The sequence below is a fragment of the Penicillium arizonense genome, assembly GCF_001773325.1.
Source record: "Penicillium arizonense strain CBS 141311 chromosome Unknown PENARI_contig002, whole genome shotgun sequence".
Classification (NCBI taxonomy): domain Eukaryota; kingdom Fungi; phylum Ascomycota; class Eurotiomycetes; order Eurotiales; family Aspergillaceae; genus Penicillium; species Penicillium arizonense.
Window position 1 is genome coordinate 1670654 of NW_019173279.1, and position 14822 is coordinate 1685475.

The following is a 14822-nucleotide window of genomic DNA, read 5'->3' on the forward strand; positions in this document are numbered from 1 at the left end:
TAAAAATACTAGGTCTTTGTCATGGCGAAGAAATACAGTCACAGGCCATAATTCCTTTCACACCCTAACCATCATACACTTTACATGATGAACCCGAAACACTCGAAAGTGGACAAAAAAGGGGTGGACAAAAAGAGGCCAAAGTAGAGCGATAACAATACATGAAACCTACATAACACTATACTTGGATCTTTTTAGCCTAATAAAGGCGATGGTAAAACTGACTCGGGAATAGCGTGAGTTAGTAACAACCTGGTCGGTCACCCTAACACTTCGGCTGGCCGACCCATCCAGATATAACTACGAGGGAATCCAGCAATATCTAAGGATAGTGGAACAAGAGTTAGAGCGATATAAAGGGAATCTGGAGGCTTGCCTAACCCTTACGTTATCATAGATATTGACGAAAGCTCCTTCCTGAAGTGCTTCGTGAATTCTGGAGAGAAACTCCTTACGCGGTCATCGGATACTTATGATCATGCCTCTCAGTCCGCTCTTTACAGAATAGAGTCGGCGACTCACGCAGTCGCTGCCGGAGCGTTTGATACTATCTTGTCCGCTTGGGCCAGAAGGGTGACCGATACCCCTCTATCGCCTACAAACACACGGGCTGTCCTCGGGGAGACAAAAACTAAGAAATGAGTTGTTTCACTGGCGCCGAGGAATCCGCCAGGCAGAAGATCTAGCAAGTGGCCGGCTTTGTTTGGCGAAGTAGCGTGGTCGCGAACAAAACTCCTACAAGATATCGAATTTTGGCTTAAAGGCTCCGACGTGACTAGGCAAGACATGATAGTGGGATGTTCGTGGTAAATCCTCAAGGAGTACTCTTACTCCGAGGCTTATACATGTATTTCTATTGTGTAATTATCGCCAATTTTGTCTTTTCCCCAACAAGTGAGTCGATGTGAGCCATGTAACGCTTCAAATGACTAAAATTTTGGTAAAATGGACGATTAAAATGGCATGGCAGATAGTCATTCTCGGTGCTCTATTTACCATCACTTAGCGTTGGGGTGAAATGGAGTTGTCAATTAAAAATACATCCAAGGTTTAAACAGTGAGAAATACCAATTTAGGTTATAGGATGTAGATATAGTGATGTAGTCATGACAATAACACTGACATTGCAAGCGGTGATAGCCCACGTAAATGCTTTTGATTTCTCACCCACTTCAAATATGGTTAGTTGGAGCACATCCATCATGTACGCCCCTATGCCCTCGCAATACTGTACATCCTGCGGACTCTGGCTTATCAGCGGAACATCCTGGGTAAGCAAATACCGTGCGTGTAAGTGATACATTGTCGTACTTTTAACAACTTAAACAATTACTAATTGGACTCTAGTGTATATCACTGTTCATGGGAATAAGGATCTCTTCAAGGTTGAATTATCGGTGTATGTTCGATCAATGGCGACATGTACGAGTGGACAGAATATCCCAAATCTGCAATGGACTCTGTGTTCTTTATAAGCAGAGCAATGAATAGGAAGGAAGAGCCTCAGGGTATCTTGTTTCATGAGAATTGCTGGAAATATCTAATCCAACATTCTGGTTATGGCGAAATCTGTCTTGATACACTGTTCTAGGTCATGCGTTATTTACCCGTAGGAGTTGGCAGTAAGTGTTTTCGCTTTTGTCTCCCAAATCTTTACAAATTCGACGGATTATCCTAAGTCATTATGAGTTAGTCCGACATTCGAGAGACAGGCCATTGCCGTTCAACCTTTGCAAGCCGCCTCGTACTATTCGAAAAAAATGGCCTGCGACGATTTCAGGATCACCAAAAGGTACACATGTGATATCTCCAGTGCGAGATTCTTCGAAGGACTGCCTCGGGCTACTGCCGCTTGAAATTCGTATTGAAATCGCAGCCTACCTCCCTACAGCCGACTTCCTTGCATTAAGGTGCTCGTCCCGAGCCATGACATTTGTTTTCCATGTTCCATCGTTTTGGGAAACAAGATTTTTGATTGATGGAGATCGCGGCTTTCTTAGCTATCTTCAAGACACTGAAAGCAACTTGGACTGGAGACAAATCTACCGCCATACAGCTCATCTTAATCTTCTATCTTATCATCTGCGGACAAGGCACAAACTTTGGAGAAAGAATCGATGGATCAAAGACAGATACAGTATGTCGAACTTCAACATAACTCCGATGCAGAGAGACAAAATTCTCCGTGAGGGGCTATACGGAATCTTTCCTCACTTTGAGTCATCAGTCCCTAGGGAAGGCTCCAGATATCGGTGGCAGGAAGCTTGTGGTGAATGGCCATGTGTCCAGGCTCGTTACGCATGCAGTCATTACAGGTCCAAGTTTGAAATCATGAAACATTTCGAAAGAACTCAGAATATCTCGATACACTCTCCTCTGAAGATACTTGTCTCTGTTTTGGACGAAGGAAAGAACACTTGCATCACAGGCTTTGAAATGGTGTATAGCCACGAACCAAACAAGGTTTTGGCTATCGTTTACCAAGAAAGCAGATTGAGATTGATCTTCGACGGCAGCGGTTACGAGCAATTGATGTATGTGCTGGCAAAGGGTGTATCCAGGCCTTACGTCCTTGCTTTTCGACTCAGACGGATCCGAATATCAATTGGATCGGTGTATCCGATGGAGCTGGGTGTACGAAAACGAGGCTTGAGCTGAACGGAAGGATAAGAATGATGCAAGGAACATTCCATGTCAGTTTCCGGTATATAAAAAGCTCTGTTTTCCAAGCTGACCACTTGATGTTTACAGTCTTGTCAAATGGTAGAATTAAAAATCGGGTTGTCTGACTGAGCTATTTGTTTGCTTTTCATTTGCTAGAAAGGAGAAAAAAATAGAGGAGGAATTCTGTTCGTAGTACTCTGGACTACTATTAGCTGACTGGGGTTATTCTTGTACGTTCAACACTGTACTTTGCTCACAGCTGCACTAAGCGAGCCAAACTAACCTGATCAACGAGACAGCGGTGTTATAACTTATTCCAACTATATTCCTAATAGTAAAATGTCAAATGCCCAAGGGAAAACAATCCACACGTAAACATTGGCAATCTACGTACATGTATGAAGCCCCCAACTGCACGACGTCATAGGCCCCAAAACAATGAACTTCCAAAATGCGACACCTCCTCCACTCACCAATTGAACACCCAACACCAAGCCAAGCACCCAAGAATTCAATTAATGCAACGGCTCCAAAATACCTTCCGCCTGAAACCAACACAGCCCAGCCCCACCCTCAGGTCCAGTCTCATCCCCAGCCGCAGCCTGAGAGCCCCAGCCAAAGCCATGTCAACATTCACAATCCCAGACACAGACCTACGCGTCAACAGCATCCCAGATCTAAGCCAGAAAGACTTACTCTCATTCCCAGCCTTCAAAATCTGGGTCGCGACACTCCAACAATCCCTAGCCCGGCAACAACACCCATCGCACGAATTCCACGATGACCCATATGTGCTCCGTAAAATCGACATCCAAGCTGTCGACCGGTTCGGCGGGAACCGGCTAGGATTCGTCAAATTAAAGGCCGACGTATCAAATGGCCAAGGCGAGACTTTGCCAGGCAGTGTATTTTTGCGGGGTGGGAGTGTTGGCATGTTGGTGAGTCAACCCGAGATACACACATGCATGATCCATCTAGGCCCAAGAAACATTTATATTGATACATACTCTAACTCATAAACAGCTAATCCTCCAACCAAATGACATCCCGACCACCTCAACCTCCGACAAAGGCAAAAAAACAATCCTAACAATCCAACCCCGAATCCCAGCAGGATCCCTCTCCTTCCCGGAAATCCCGGCAGGAATGCTAGACGACAGCGGGACCTTCGCCGGCAGCGCGGCAAAAGAAATCCAAGAAGAAACCGGTCTCCTAGTCGAGCAGAGCGAGCTAATTGACATGACAGCGCTAGCTTTGCAGGCGGGCCAAGAACCCGATTACGGGGAACGGCTGCAGCGCGCTGTTTATCCTTCTCCTGGGGGCAGTGATGAGTTTATTCCGTTGTTTTTGTGTCAGAAGCAGATGCCTCTTGCGGAGATTGAGGCGTTGCAGGGGAAGTTGACTGGATTACGGGGGAAGGGGGAGAAGATTACGCTTAAGGTTGTTGAGCTTGGGGATTTGTGGAAGGAGGGAATTAGGGATGGAAAGACTTTGGCTGCTTGGGCGCTCTATCAAGGATTGAAGGGGGAGGGGAAGATTTAGTTGGGGGTTTCTTGTCATTCGGTGCGTTGGTTTGTAGATGTGGACATCGTTGTGGATTGTATGTATTGGTAGACGTCTGGCTTGATAACTGGTGGCCAAGTTGAGACCAAGACATCATGCAATTATCACCCTAGAATTTCCACTTCTTCGCCAATTCAATTCCCTCGGCGAGCGTTCCAACCCGGGCATCAATGGCATACCCCTCCTTCTCAAGTCTCTTCATCTCCTCAAACAACGAGCTGAGCGGAACAGTAAAACACTCAATAAACTCGTTGTCCTCAAGCTGAGGCTTGGGATTCTGGTTCTCAGGCAGAGACATGTCGACGCGGACGTGGACCATGTGCAAGTTTGTGTTGCATAGTCCGGGATCTAAGATGATGTCAGGTACAGGTATTCCATGATAACATGCCAAATAAAAACACACCAAGAAAACCTTGGAAGGCAAACACAAGAAAAAAGGAAAGGGGATATAATACCGTTATACATCACAGGACTAATCTCCTCCGCCACACCAACATACCCCGTCTCCTCAAGGAGCTCCCGAACGGCACACTGCTCAGGCGTCTCGCCTGCATCGATAAGACCAGCCGGAACTTCAATGACGACCTTGTCGATCGGGGGTCTGTATTGCTTTTGCAGAAGTAATTCTGGGCCGGTTTCTTTGTTCAGGATTGTGACAATACCGACGCCGTCGAGTTCTACGCCGGCAGGGCGGGTCTGCGTGTATGGAATGTGGTTAGCATTGGACCAAGGAAGTGGGTTGGGGGTTAGTAGTGTGTGTTTCTTTTTTTATTGGTTGCTTTGGTATAGGGCTTGCTGCTTGACAGCTGGAATGACAACATGATTGATGCATAGCTTTACAATATCAGGCAACCAATGATTCCAGTTGTGATGGATACAGCTGACCCGGATAGCGCCCTGGTGTATGCATTTACAAAGTTGAGGGCGCATGTCAGTGCTGACCACTCAAAGCAACCATTCATAATCCATGCTGGGGCAGGGCCTGGGATCTGTCATGCAAACAAATCTATATCATGGCAGCCTCGAGAGGTGGAAAGGTCAACACCCCTGCTTTGGGTGTCATGCATGCACATATACCCCCAGCCACGGCAAACAAGAAGGCAAACGGAAAGCAAACAGGGCCAAGTAAAAGATGAATCTTACCGTACGCTCAGCTGATTCCCATGTTCGTTCGACTCCAAGGGGGTCGCTGTATGTTATCTTGACCATTCGAGTCCAGCGGGCTTCGCTGGGATCCTGGAAGGGGCATTAGTCAAGCATCAAAATAGTAGAATGCGTCGTATTGCGTCTTAAGTGGATGTTTCTTGGGACTATGTTTGGATATAAATTGGACGTGTATACTTGGGTGATGTCTGAGGGATTCGGAGGAACGGTAGCTTACCAATGGACCGCTGGAGATGTGGTGGGACTTGGCTTCTGAGGGGATTGTCATGATGATTGTGTGAGTAGAAATGGTGAGATCGAAGATGTATTCGTCTTATGCTATGCTCCAATGTTTCTACGGAGTCTGGAGAGGGGATGGTGGGGTTACAGCCCTTATCTTTCTTATCAGTATATATGCAGTATATATGCATTGCTTCCCAACGATGCTGCACTATTGGGGCATTTGTGTTTATTGGTCTGATCGTAGGATGGTATTGTCTTTTGCCAACTTAAAGTACATGTGTATTTAAGTAGATATTCAGGTTGGAGACGACCATAGCCCAGTTCCTGGGCTAAGGGCTCTCATACTAGCTACGATGACTGCTATTGAAGAATTAAAACATCGATACCATTGCGCACCACGGCTATCTATGCGATAATAATACTAAATAATAATGCACCAGGCAAAGGAAACTGGGCCCGGACTTCTTGCCAGGAAATTGAACCTATACTCCTGGGAGTATAGACGAAAAGACCCATGAACCCAGAATACATGAAGGGTAGCAGAAACAAACCAAAGCTCCATAACGACCATACGCTTGCTATCATAATCATGGGCGTGGGAAGGGTGTCATAACAATCAAAGGGTCGAGTGAACCTCAACAGACCCAGTCTCAACTTCCTTGAGACGGTCCTCGAACTCAGACCAGTGGTACATGACAGCCTTTGCACCGAGCGCAGTCAACCTCTCAGCCATCTCCTTCTGGATCTCTTCGCCATTGTAGCTGCCGACATAGGCAATGACGGGAATATTAGCACGAATCGCCGAAAGAGCCCCGGACTTGCTATCCTCAATGGCAACAGTCTCGGCGGCTTTCTTGCCAACCTTCTCAAGAGCATGCAGGTAAATAGCGGGGTCAGGCTTGGAAGTCGGCTTCTCGAGAGAGCTGGCGGCGCTGAAGACCTTGTCGTGGTCAAAGAACTTGTCCTGGTTGACCTTCTTGAGGGAAGCGCGCACGCGACGCAGCGCAGAAGAGGACACAACCGCGAAACCGTATTTCTTCGACGCGAACAGCTTCTCCAGCTCCTCAGTAGCACCGATGCAGGGCTTGGCCTTGGCTTCCAATTTGGCGATGACCATGTCCTCCTCCTTCTTGACGTATCGCTCCAGCTCTGTCGGCTCAATCTGGAACCCGTACTTGGTCTGCAGGGAGCCCATCATGCCGCGGAAGTTTTGGCCGACAAAGTCCTTAATGAGCATGTCGCCGGTGTAGCGGTCGGGGATGTTGTACTCCTCCAGAATTTCATTGGCCATGTCGGCGCAGGCCTCGAACGCCAGCTCCTCGGAGAGGACCAGGGTATTGTCGCAGTCGAAGAAGATCTCTGTAATCTGCAGTCCGGTTAGCGTAGGTGGGTCTTGACAGGTGCGATGATCGTACCTTAGCCATGGTGAAAAGCGGGGAGTAGATCTGGTTTATAGAAGGGATGCGAGATGCGCAATGGAGTCAAACAATCTAGAAAGCGGAATGCAGAGCAGAGAAATGGCCAAGGGAGGGAATTGGCGACTCGGTATTTAAAGCAAGAGCCCATGACGATTGAGGGAAACCGGGCCAGAGCGGGAGGGGCTGACGTGGGTACCGGGTACTTGCAGTTTGGTCCATGACGCAACACATAACCAAGTACCGAGTACATTAGTCTGAGGACATAATTGTCAACCCGGCGGGCCACTAGTCCAAATACCGTTTAGCTTGCGCATTCCTCTTTTCTACTGGTTTCACGCATTTTCCCGGACTTTTCCATATGTTTCTATAGTTAAGTATCAAAATGGTTGCAAGTGTCTTAACTACCAAGGTCTCGTTGATATGGAACTGACCCGTTCTATTTCAATCTACGTCGACCTACTCACCGGACGAAAACACCTTTGAACATGATGTAGGCCACGGACCAGACATAGCCAGTGTAATTGGACATGCAGCCCACTGGGCCCAAACTCAGACCGCACGGTCATGTCTCGATTCTCACAGGGACTTGAAGCTCTAGTTTGTAAAAACCGGAATGTGTATGAGGGATATAGGGAAATGTGTAAAGGCCCGACATTCCGCCTGTTGGCCCTTTTTTGTCCGTCAAACAAGCACAGTCAGATAATATCAAGTATGCACTCGGACGCAGGATGCTTGGCAAGGACTACAGAGTCCCGACCTTATATTATAGGCCAAATGCTAGCATCGTGAAACGAGCTAGAGATGTCACAGGGCTAGTGGTCGGGTTGATATAACCACTTCATGTAGGGTAATATCTCACCTACTATCAGTGTATGGTTATTAGGTCGTGAGGTGGGGTACACGCATCCAAGCCGAAAACTACCGATCCCAACCTTGCAAGCATCCCACTCAGCTACAGTCGATGTACAGGAACTACATGCAGTCCAGTTCCACTTATATTCTACTGTGATTGGCCCAACCCAAATCACAAACGCATCAACCATTTCCACAACCTTCACAATTGATTCGGAAAAAGCCACCACCCCAAGAAATTGAGCACAAACAACCGGCAAAATTTACGCGCTGGCCAAAATCCCAATATCTGCACAGGGCATTCCAAGTGGAAACGCTCTCGGTACAACTTCAGAGTACAACCCCCAGATCCATTTGAATCCCATATACTTGGCATCATCCGTGCACCAAGTACAGTGCCAGTACCACCAGGGACAACATGGGGTCTTCGGACACTCTCCCGACACTGGAGTCGCTACATTTCCCGTCGGCACAGCAGTCCATCTCCCAGACGCTCTCGTCACTGCGTCGATCGGCGCTGTCCGTTTCCAACAGACTTCAGTCTATTGAGGACGATGGCGCTTTTGTGCATGAGGTTGCCGAGCACTATGGACTTCCTCTTGTTGCTAATGAACGCTGTGGGAGCTGGTATATCCCGCCGGCTTCGAAGGTTGGTAGTGCTTATTTTAAAAGCACCGATGGACACACTGGGCAGTGGGATTTTAGCTTTCGTAGGCTGAATCTGCAGTTGTTGCCGCTTGCCAGGGATCATGGGGGGTTAGTATTTATTCAATTCTATCCTTTTCGGTTTTGGCTTATACTGTTCATGGATTACGTTCATTCCATGGACAGTCAACACGATGGACTATAGCCGCCCCTAACACGACACAAGACCTGTCTAAGAACGACAAGCTGACAATATCTTACTATCCCACAGCTGTGTAATAGTCGACTCAACCCGCCGAGGCAAACGTAAGTAAATCCATCCCACCCAATCCCTGCGAAACCCTCGGGGCAAAAAGAGGAAACGAACCAACCAACAATTACTGCATCACCCCCCGCGCTCCCCCCCAATGGGTCATGGTCACCATGCATACACACACACATACACCATGGAAGGCCCAATTCTGACACTGAAAATGATTCCACCCAGTAATGCCCGACGCCCTATCAAAAACCATCCCAATCTGGAGTGCCGTCCTGAACCGGGCACTATTCCCGTCCGAGACTGCATACCATGCAGTTGCACTGCCGCCTAATTATCTCGGTGCCTCGGAAGAAGCTCAGATTGAGAGTCGGATTGAGGGATTTGTTCATTCGTTGAAGGTATGTACCTGCACATGCACATGCATGTTTTTACTTCCCTTGCAATTTCTTTTCTCCCTCTTGACTATTCACTATTTGCCTTCATCCAAGGACGACAGTGAACCTAGCATAGAATTGGCAATACCCTTAAACACAAACAAGAACAAGAACAAAAACAAGACTACAAAAATAACTAACAGTAACAACCGCAGTCCTTAAAACTCGACCTACCAACCCTCCGCACAAATCTCTCCAAACCAATCCGCATAGCCTGGGCCAACAGATCCTACTACCACCCACCAGACCTCCAAAAAAGCAGCGACTACAACCTCCTAGTGCTATGTTCAGCCTCGAGGCGGGTACATGGCGCTGAGATGTCCGAAGGCGGCTATATCCAAGGTGCTGGCGATGACAGTGAGGGGTGGGCGCATGGACTGACACCGCCAGTTTTCTGGGCTAATCATGCTGTGTTGAAGGGGACTGCTGAGGAAGATTTGCCGGATGTTATTGGAAGGCTGGTTGGTGAGTTTAAGTTGGGGAATGCGAGTTTGGAGGTTACGTGTATTGCGCCTACGCGAAATTTGTTTATCGGAGAGGCTGGGGCTGGGGTTGATTTTGAAGGGAGGTTTGATCTTGTTATTGACTGTAATGGGGATGTGGGTTTGGGTGGTGAGGGAGAGGGAGATGGAGAAGGGAATGGGAAGAGGCTTAATCTTGGATGTGCGTCTGGGAAGTTGGGGAGTCGTGATCTAAGGAAGTCGTTGGATAAAGTGCGTGAGTTTGTTGGGGCGCGGCTTGGATTGGACTCGTCGCTTTCTTTACTGGTTGTTTGTGAGACTGGGAAGGATCTTTCGGCGGGGACACTCCTGGCGATTATTTGCCTGTTCTTCAATGATGATGGTATGTATGCAATGGCCAGGAGGATGGTTCTCCGGGGTTCAATTCAAGCGCTAGATGGATGGAAGGGGAATAAACAGCTAACTACATTTCTTCATAGGTGGCTTCGATGCCTCGTTGAGCAAGCGCGCGATCGGCAAGCAGTTCATTCGACAGCGTCTCGCCTGGCTCGTGTCGTCGAAACATGACGTGAATCCGTCTCGAGCCACACTTCAGTCTGTCAATGCTTTCCTGATGCAGCCGCCAGATTATTGAACATGGATCATAGTGACTGTCCATGGTACCAATTGGTCCTGTCGGTCTGCGTAAGAGCTTGGGTCGTTAATGGCAGTGCTTTGGAGCTTGCTCATTCGTTGTCAACGGCCTCCACGATGGCACCTGCACTGCCCTGGTCCAGGGAATCCAACACAAACATGTCGTCTGCGCTGAGGTCAAAGTCAAACACATTCGCGTTGGCGACAATTCGCTCTGGGTTGTCGGTCTTCGGGAGGGGGACCCATCCCTTCTGCAGCGCATAGCGGATCAAGATCTGCTGAGTTGGTCGGTTGTGTTTCTTTGCGATATCCACAAGTGTGGGGTCATTGGCCTTGTAGTTCCGCACGATGGGCGAGTAGGCCTCGACAACAATGCCATTCTTCTGGCAGTATTCAACAATGACACGCTGCTGGGACCACGGGTGGAGCTGCAAAAATAGACAGATTAGCAACAGCAACAAATCACCCTAGACAGCCATCGAATTTACGAACCTCAATCTGATTCACATGCGGCGGCCAGACCTGAGCGTATGACCGCATTTCCTCGATGTGCCCAACACCGAAGTTACTAACACCAATGCTCTTAGTCTTCCCCTCAAAGAACAGCTTCTCAAGCGCCTGCCACAAAAGCTTGCGGCCGGCCGATCCCGAGCTGGAAGAGTGGATCAAGAACAAATCAACATATCCATCCGCGCCACTAATCTTGTGCACAGAAGCGAGCAGTTTATCGTAGGTAGCCTCAACCGAGGCAGCGGGGCTGAGGATCTTAGTGGTGACGAAAACCTGCTCCCGGGGCACGGTGGAAGTGCGCAAAGCCTCTCCAACTTCAGCCTCGTTGGCGTAAAACTGCGCCGTGTCGATGTGTCGGTATCCGGCTTCCAATGCCTTCAGGCAGGATTTCACGCAGACGTCGGTTGGCGAGCGGTAGACGCCGAAACCGAGGCGGGGAATGCGCGCGCTCGTGTTGGGGAGGGGGAGCGTGTCGGTGATCTTGAATGAGGCCGACATTTTGAATAGAGAGGTGATTTGCGAAAGGGAAGTGTGTCTGGAGCTGGAAGCTGGGAATAATATGTTAGGGAATCTTCATCGCCCCGCTTTGCGAAATGAGGTCATCTGGGATGACTAAAAGATCCAACACCATCGCGAATTTTGTCGACTTTTCTGTATTGCGCCATTTTAGGGGCCTTTCTTGCTTCCTATTGATAATTGGACTTTTCTAGTCTTTTTCTGACTGATTTGTCGCTCGGCTTGTTTGAGTCAATCCCTTGGTCTGACACATATATAGTTTAGCGCTCACTCGTTACAAGCCCATCTCCATAACCGAATGACCAGCCAAAGCCAGAGAAACGGTTTACACGCTATAATTGTACACAGTTCTCATGTTTTATATCTAAAGCCCCTAAAAGGTACCTGGCAGGAACAAGCCAAACATCCTCTGGCGTTAGTGTCCATATCCATGGATTCCTCTGGGTGGATATCTACTTGCGTGTGGGTTGATAGAGAAGAACCTTGGTAGGCAGATCAAAAATATACCCACATGGTGGTAGAACTATATGATCACACCAAGTTTGAATGTCAGACTGGCAGCAAAGAATCATGGATATCTCGACACTCTATCTCGGTCAACCAAGCCCTACAATAGACCCGGCTTACTATACTACCTCCCATAGAGACAGCTCTTACTCAAATCTCTCAGAGGAGCCTGCTGACAGATCAACAACTTCACAATATTGTAAGAGAACAACCTTGTAATATACCCCTGGTGGAATCGGGAAATCAGATGTTGTACCAATCTAGACCCTCGGCTGTGGTTCCGTAAGTTATGGGCCCAAGCCCTATAGTGACTCTCCTTACTTTACTGATGATCTCAGATCATGGTCTCGTGAGATCCCATAGCCTATGCTTATCCCTGTAGTTTAGTGGCTGTCGAGGACCATGCTCTTGTAGATATCAACACTTATGAACCTTCTTCATATGTCCTCTTTTATCTAGCCAAGTCAACCAAAAGGCCAAAAAGGAGAGAAAAGGAGGCCAGACTAGCAACAAAATAGATGAGAAGGGAGTAATTATAGACGTCTATACTTAGACGCCGAAGAAAAAGTGGGTCGCAAGGGGTGCATTGCATCTTCAAATATTGTCAAAACGTTTCCTGTTAGAAATTCAACTTCTACATTCCTATTCTCGACGTTGAGTTCAATAGATAAAAAAAGGCGTTGCTGGGGTGACTCTTCAACTCCGACGTGCGGAAATCAGCACCCCACCCGACATTACCCCCCTTTGTGCTCCATCTGATCTCCAGCCCAAATCGGAAACCAAGCCTGATCGTCCTCTCCTCAACCCTGATCGCTGTCACCTCCAGACTATCACTAATTGCCATTCGGCCCTGAATGTCTCGTGAAAGATGTTGACGGTCGAGAAGCAGTGGATTAATGTGCAGCAGAAGACCTTCACAAAATGGTAACTGCGCAACCCCTCATTGTCATGCAAGGCTGACCCAGATTAGGCTGAATGACAAGCTGAAGGCACGGAGTTTGGCCATTGACGACCTGGTCACTGATCTCTCCGATGGCGTATGTTCCTCGAGTCCCCCCACCCGAAGCCAAGTCACTGATCGCATAACCTCTAGGTCATTCTCATTCACCTCCTCGAGATCCTTGGAGGGGAGTCACTAGGTCGATATGCATCCAAACCCAAACTTCGCGTACAAAGATTCGAAAATGTGAACAAAAGTCTCGATTTTATCAAGGGGAGGAGGATCCAGATGACGAATATCGGAGCCGAGGATATTGTGGATGGGAATCAGAAGATCATTCTGGGGTTGATCTGGACCCTGATTTTGCGATTCACCATCAGTGACATCAACGAGGAGGGCATGACCGCGAAGGAGGGTCTGCTGCTATGGTGTCAACGGAAGACGGCATGCTACGATGATGTGGAGGTTCGCGACTTCTCATCTAGCTGGAACAACGGCTTGGCCTTTTGCGCTCTCCTTGATATCCACCGACCGGACCTGATCGACTATGACTCGCTTGATAAGAGCGACCACCGCGGGAATATGAAGCTGGCCTTCGAGATCGCATCCAACGAAATCGGTATTCCGGACCTGCTCGACGTGGACGATGTGTGTGACGTGCCCAGACCCGATGAACGCTCCCTCATGACCTATATCGCCTATTGGTTCCATGCTTTTTCGCAGCTGGAGAGGGTTGAGAACGCTGGGCGACGAGTGGAGAAGTTTGTCAACAATATGCATGGTGCATGGGATATGCAGAACTCATATGAGCGCCGGGTAAAGGAATTGCTGCGACTGATCCGCGGCCAGCGCGATCACTGGAAGACCGCCTCCTTCGAGGGAACCTACAAGGACGCCAAGGAACAGGCACACCAGTTCTCCCTGTACAAGCGGAATGAGAAGCGCCAATGGGTGGCTGAAAAATCCGACCTAGCTGCTTTGCTAGGCAACATCAAAACCAAACTAGGCACATATCGACTGCGCCCTTATGACCCACCTCAAGAGTTGAGTCCGGAAAACTGCGACAGGGAGTGGGAGATTCTTACTCGAGATGAGCATGAGCGCAGTCAGCTTATTAACGAGACAATTCGTGATATCAAGAACCAGCTGCGCCGCTCTTTCGCCGACAAAGCAAATGACTTTGCGTTGACCTTGAAGACCTTATCGTTGGCTATATCTGGACTGGATGGCGACGTTGAAGACCAGCTAGATCACGTCAAGAGGTTAAACGACAACTTGCCACCCCTTGACGCTTTCCTCGACACTATTGCAGAGCTGGATGAGCAGTGTGCCGAGGCTAACATCGAAGAAAATGATTTCACTACATACACGCTGGACGAGCTTGCATATGAGCTCAGTCTTGTCAAGTCCAGCATTTCAAAGAAGCTGGCTTTCCTTGATAACCAGATGGTTGCTCGTAACATGACCAACCTGACACCCATTCAGCTGGAGGAGTTCGAGTCGGTATTCCGCCATTTCGACCGCGATTCCTCCAACACTCTCCAGGAACTCGAGTTCTCCGCAGCATTGGCCAGTCTGGGTCTGGTTTATGATGAAGAGGAGATGCACCAGGTGTATGTTGAGGTGTGTGGGGCCAACCGTCTATCACAAAATGCCGGAGTGAGCTTTGAACAGTTCATTCGGTTTATGGTCAGCGTGACAGAGGATCAAAACACTGCCGAGCAGGTCTTCCAGAGTTTCAGGGAAGTAGCCGATGGCAAGGTACGTAGCACATGCGACATATTTTGTTTCATTGCTAACATTAATCACAGCCTTACGTCACGGAACTTGATCTCCGACACTCACTCATCCCAGATGAGGTTATCGAGCATTTGGTCAAGACAATGCCAACGCACGATGGACCTGATCTCCTCGAGGACAGAGAGTTGGCCAAGTACGACTATATTAGTTTCATGGAGAAAATGAGAGAAGAAGGCAAAAAGAATGGGAGCGAACAGTAGGGGGTGTATCATTGTGGTTCTTCGCACAGCA

At 48.4% G+C, this 14822-nt stretch overlaps 6 protein-coding genes across 6 annotated transcripts; 3 read left to right on the top strand and 3 right to left on the bottom strand.

Moving 5' to 3' along the window:
* Positions 1-1202: 1202 nt before the first annotated feature.
* On the top strand, positions 1203-4206 carry PENARI_c002G04221 (putative NUDIX family hydrolase; the record flags this gene model as incomplete). Its single annotated transcript, XM_022627427.1, has 4 exons — positions 1203-1290; positions 1348-1399; positions 3092-3602; positions 3688-4206. 4 exons carry the CDS (start codon positions 1203-1205, stop codon positions 4204-4206), a joined length of 1170 nt encoding a protein of 389 aa, XP_022492855.1.
* Positions 4207-4336: 130 nt separating this feature from the next.
* On the bottom strand, positions 4337-5659 carry PENARI_c002G08045 (MutT/nudix family protein; the record flags this gene model as incomplete). Its single annotated transcript, XM_022627696.1, has 4 exons — positions 4337-4575; positions 4683-4923; positions 5371-5463; positions 5609-5659. The coding sequence occupies 4 exons, from the start codon at positions 5657-5659 to the stop codon at positions 4337-4339; spliced, it is 624 nt and encodes a 207-aa protein (XP_022492717.1).
* Positions 5660-6229: 570 nt separating this feature from the next.
* PENARI_c002G02442 (HAD family hydrolase) lies at positions 6230-7037 on the bottom strand (the record flags this gene model as incomplete). The annotated part of the gene is made up of 2 exons (XM_022627306.1): positions 6230-6979; positions 7029-7037. 2 exons carry the CDS (start codon positions 7035-7037, stop codon positions 6230-6232), a joined length of 759 nt encoding a protein of 252 aa, XP_022492610.1.
* A 1264-nt stretch (positions 7038-8301) lies between these two features.
* On the top strand, positions 8302-10319 carry PENARI_c002G00095 (initiator tRNA phosphoribosyl transferase family protein; the record flags this gene model as incomplete). Its single annotated transcript, XM_022627135.1, has 5 exons — positions 8302-8593; positions 8811-8834; positions 9016-9188; positions 9380-10067; positions 10165-10319. 5 exons carry the CDS (start codon positions 8302-8304, stop codon positions 10317-10319), a joined length of 1332 nt encoding a protein of 443 aa, XP_022492713.1.
* Positions 10320-10410: 91 nt separating this feature from the next.
* PENARI_c002G06714 (aldo/keto reductase family protein) lies at positions 10411-11326 on the bottom strand (the record flags this gene model as incomplete). Its single annotated transcript, XM_022627583.1, has 2 exons — positions 10411-10746; positions 10811-11326. The coding sequence occupies 2 exons, from the start codon at positions 11324-11326 to the stop codon at positions 10411-10413; spliced, it is 852 nt and encodes a 283-aa protein (XP_022492267.1).
* Positions 11327-12719: 1393 nt separating this feature from the next.
* On the top strand, positions 12720-14791 carry PENARI_c002G08903 (alpha-actinin, sarcomeric (f-actin cross linking protein); the record flags this gene model as incomplete). The annotated part of the gene is made up of 4 exons (XM_022627761.1): positions 12720-12775; positions 12822-12888; positions 12945-14552; positions 14603-14791. The coding sequence occupies 4 exons, from the start codon at positions 12720-12722 to the stop codon at positions 14789-14791; spliced, it is 1920 nt and encodes a 639-aa protein (XP_022492941.1).
* Positions 14792-14822: the final 31 nt, after the last annotated feature.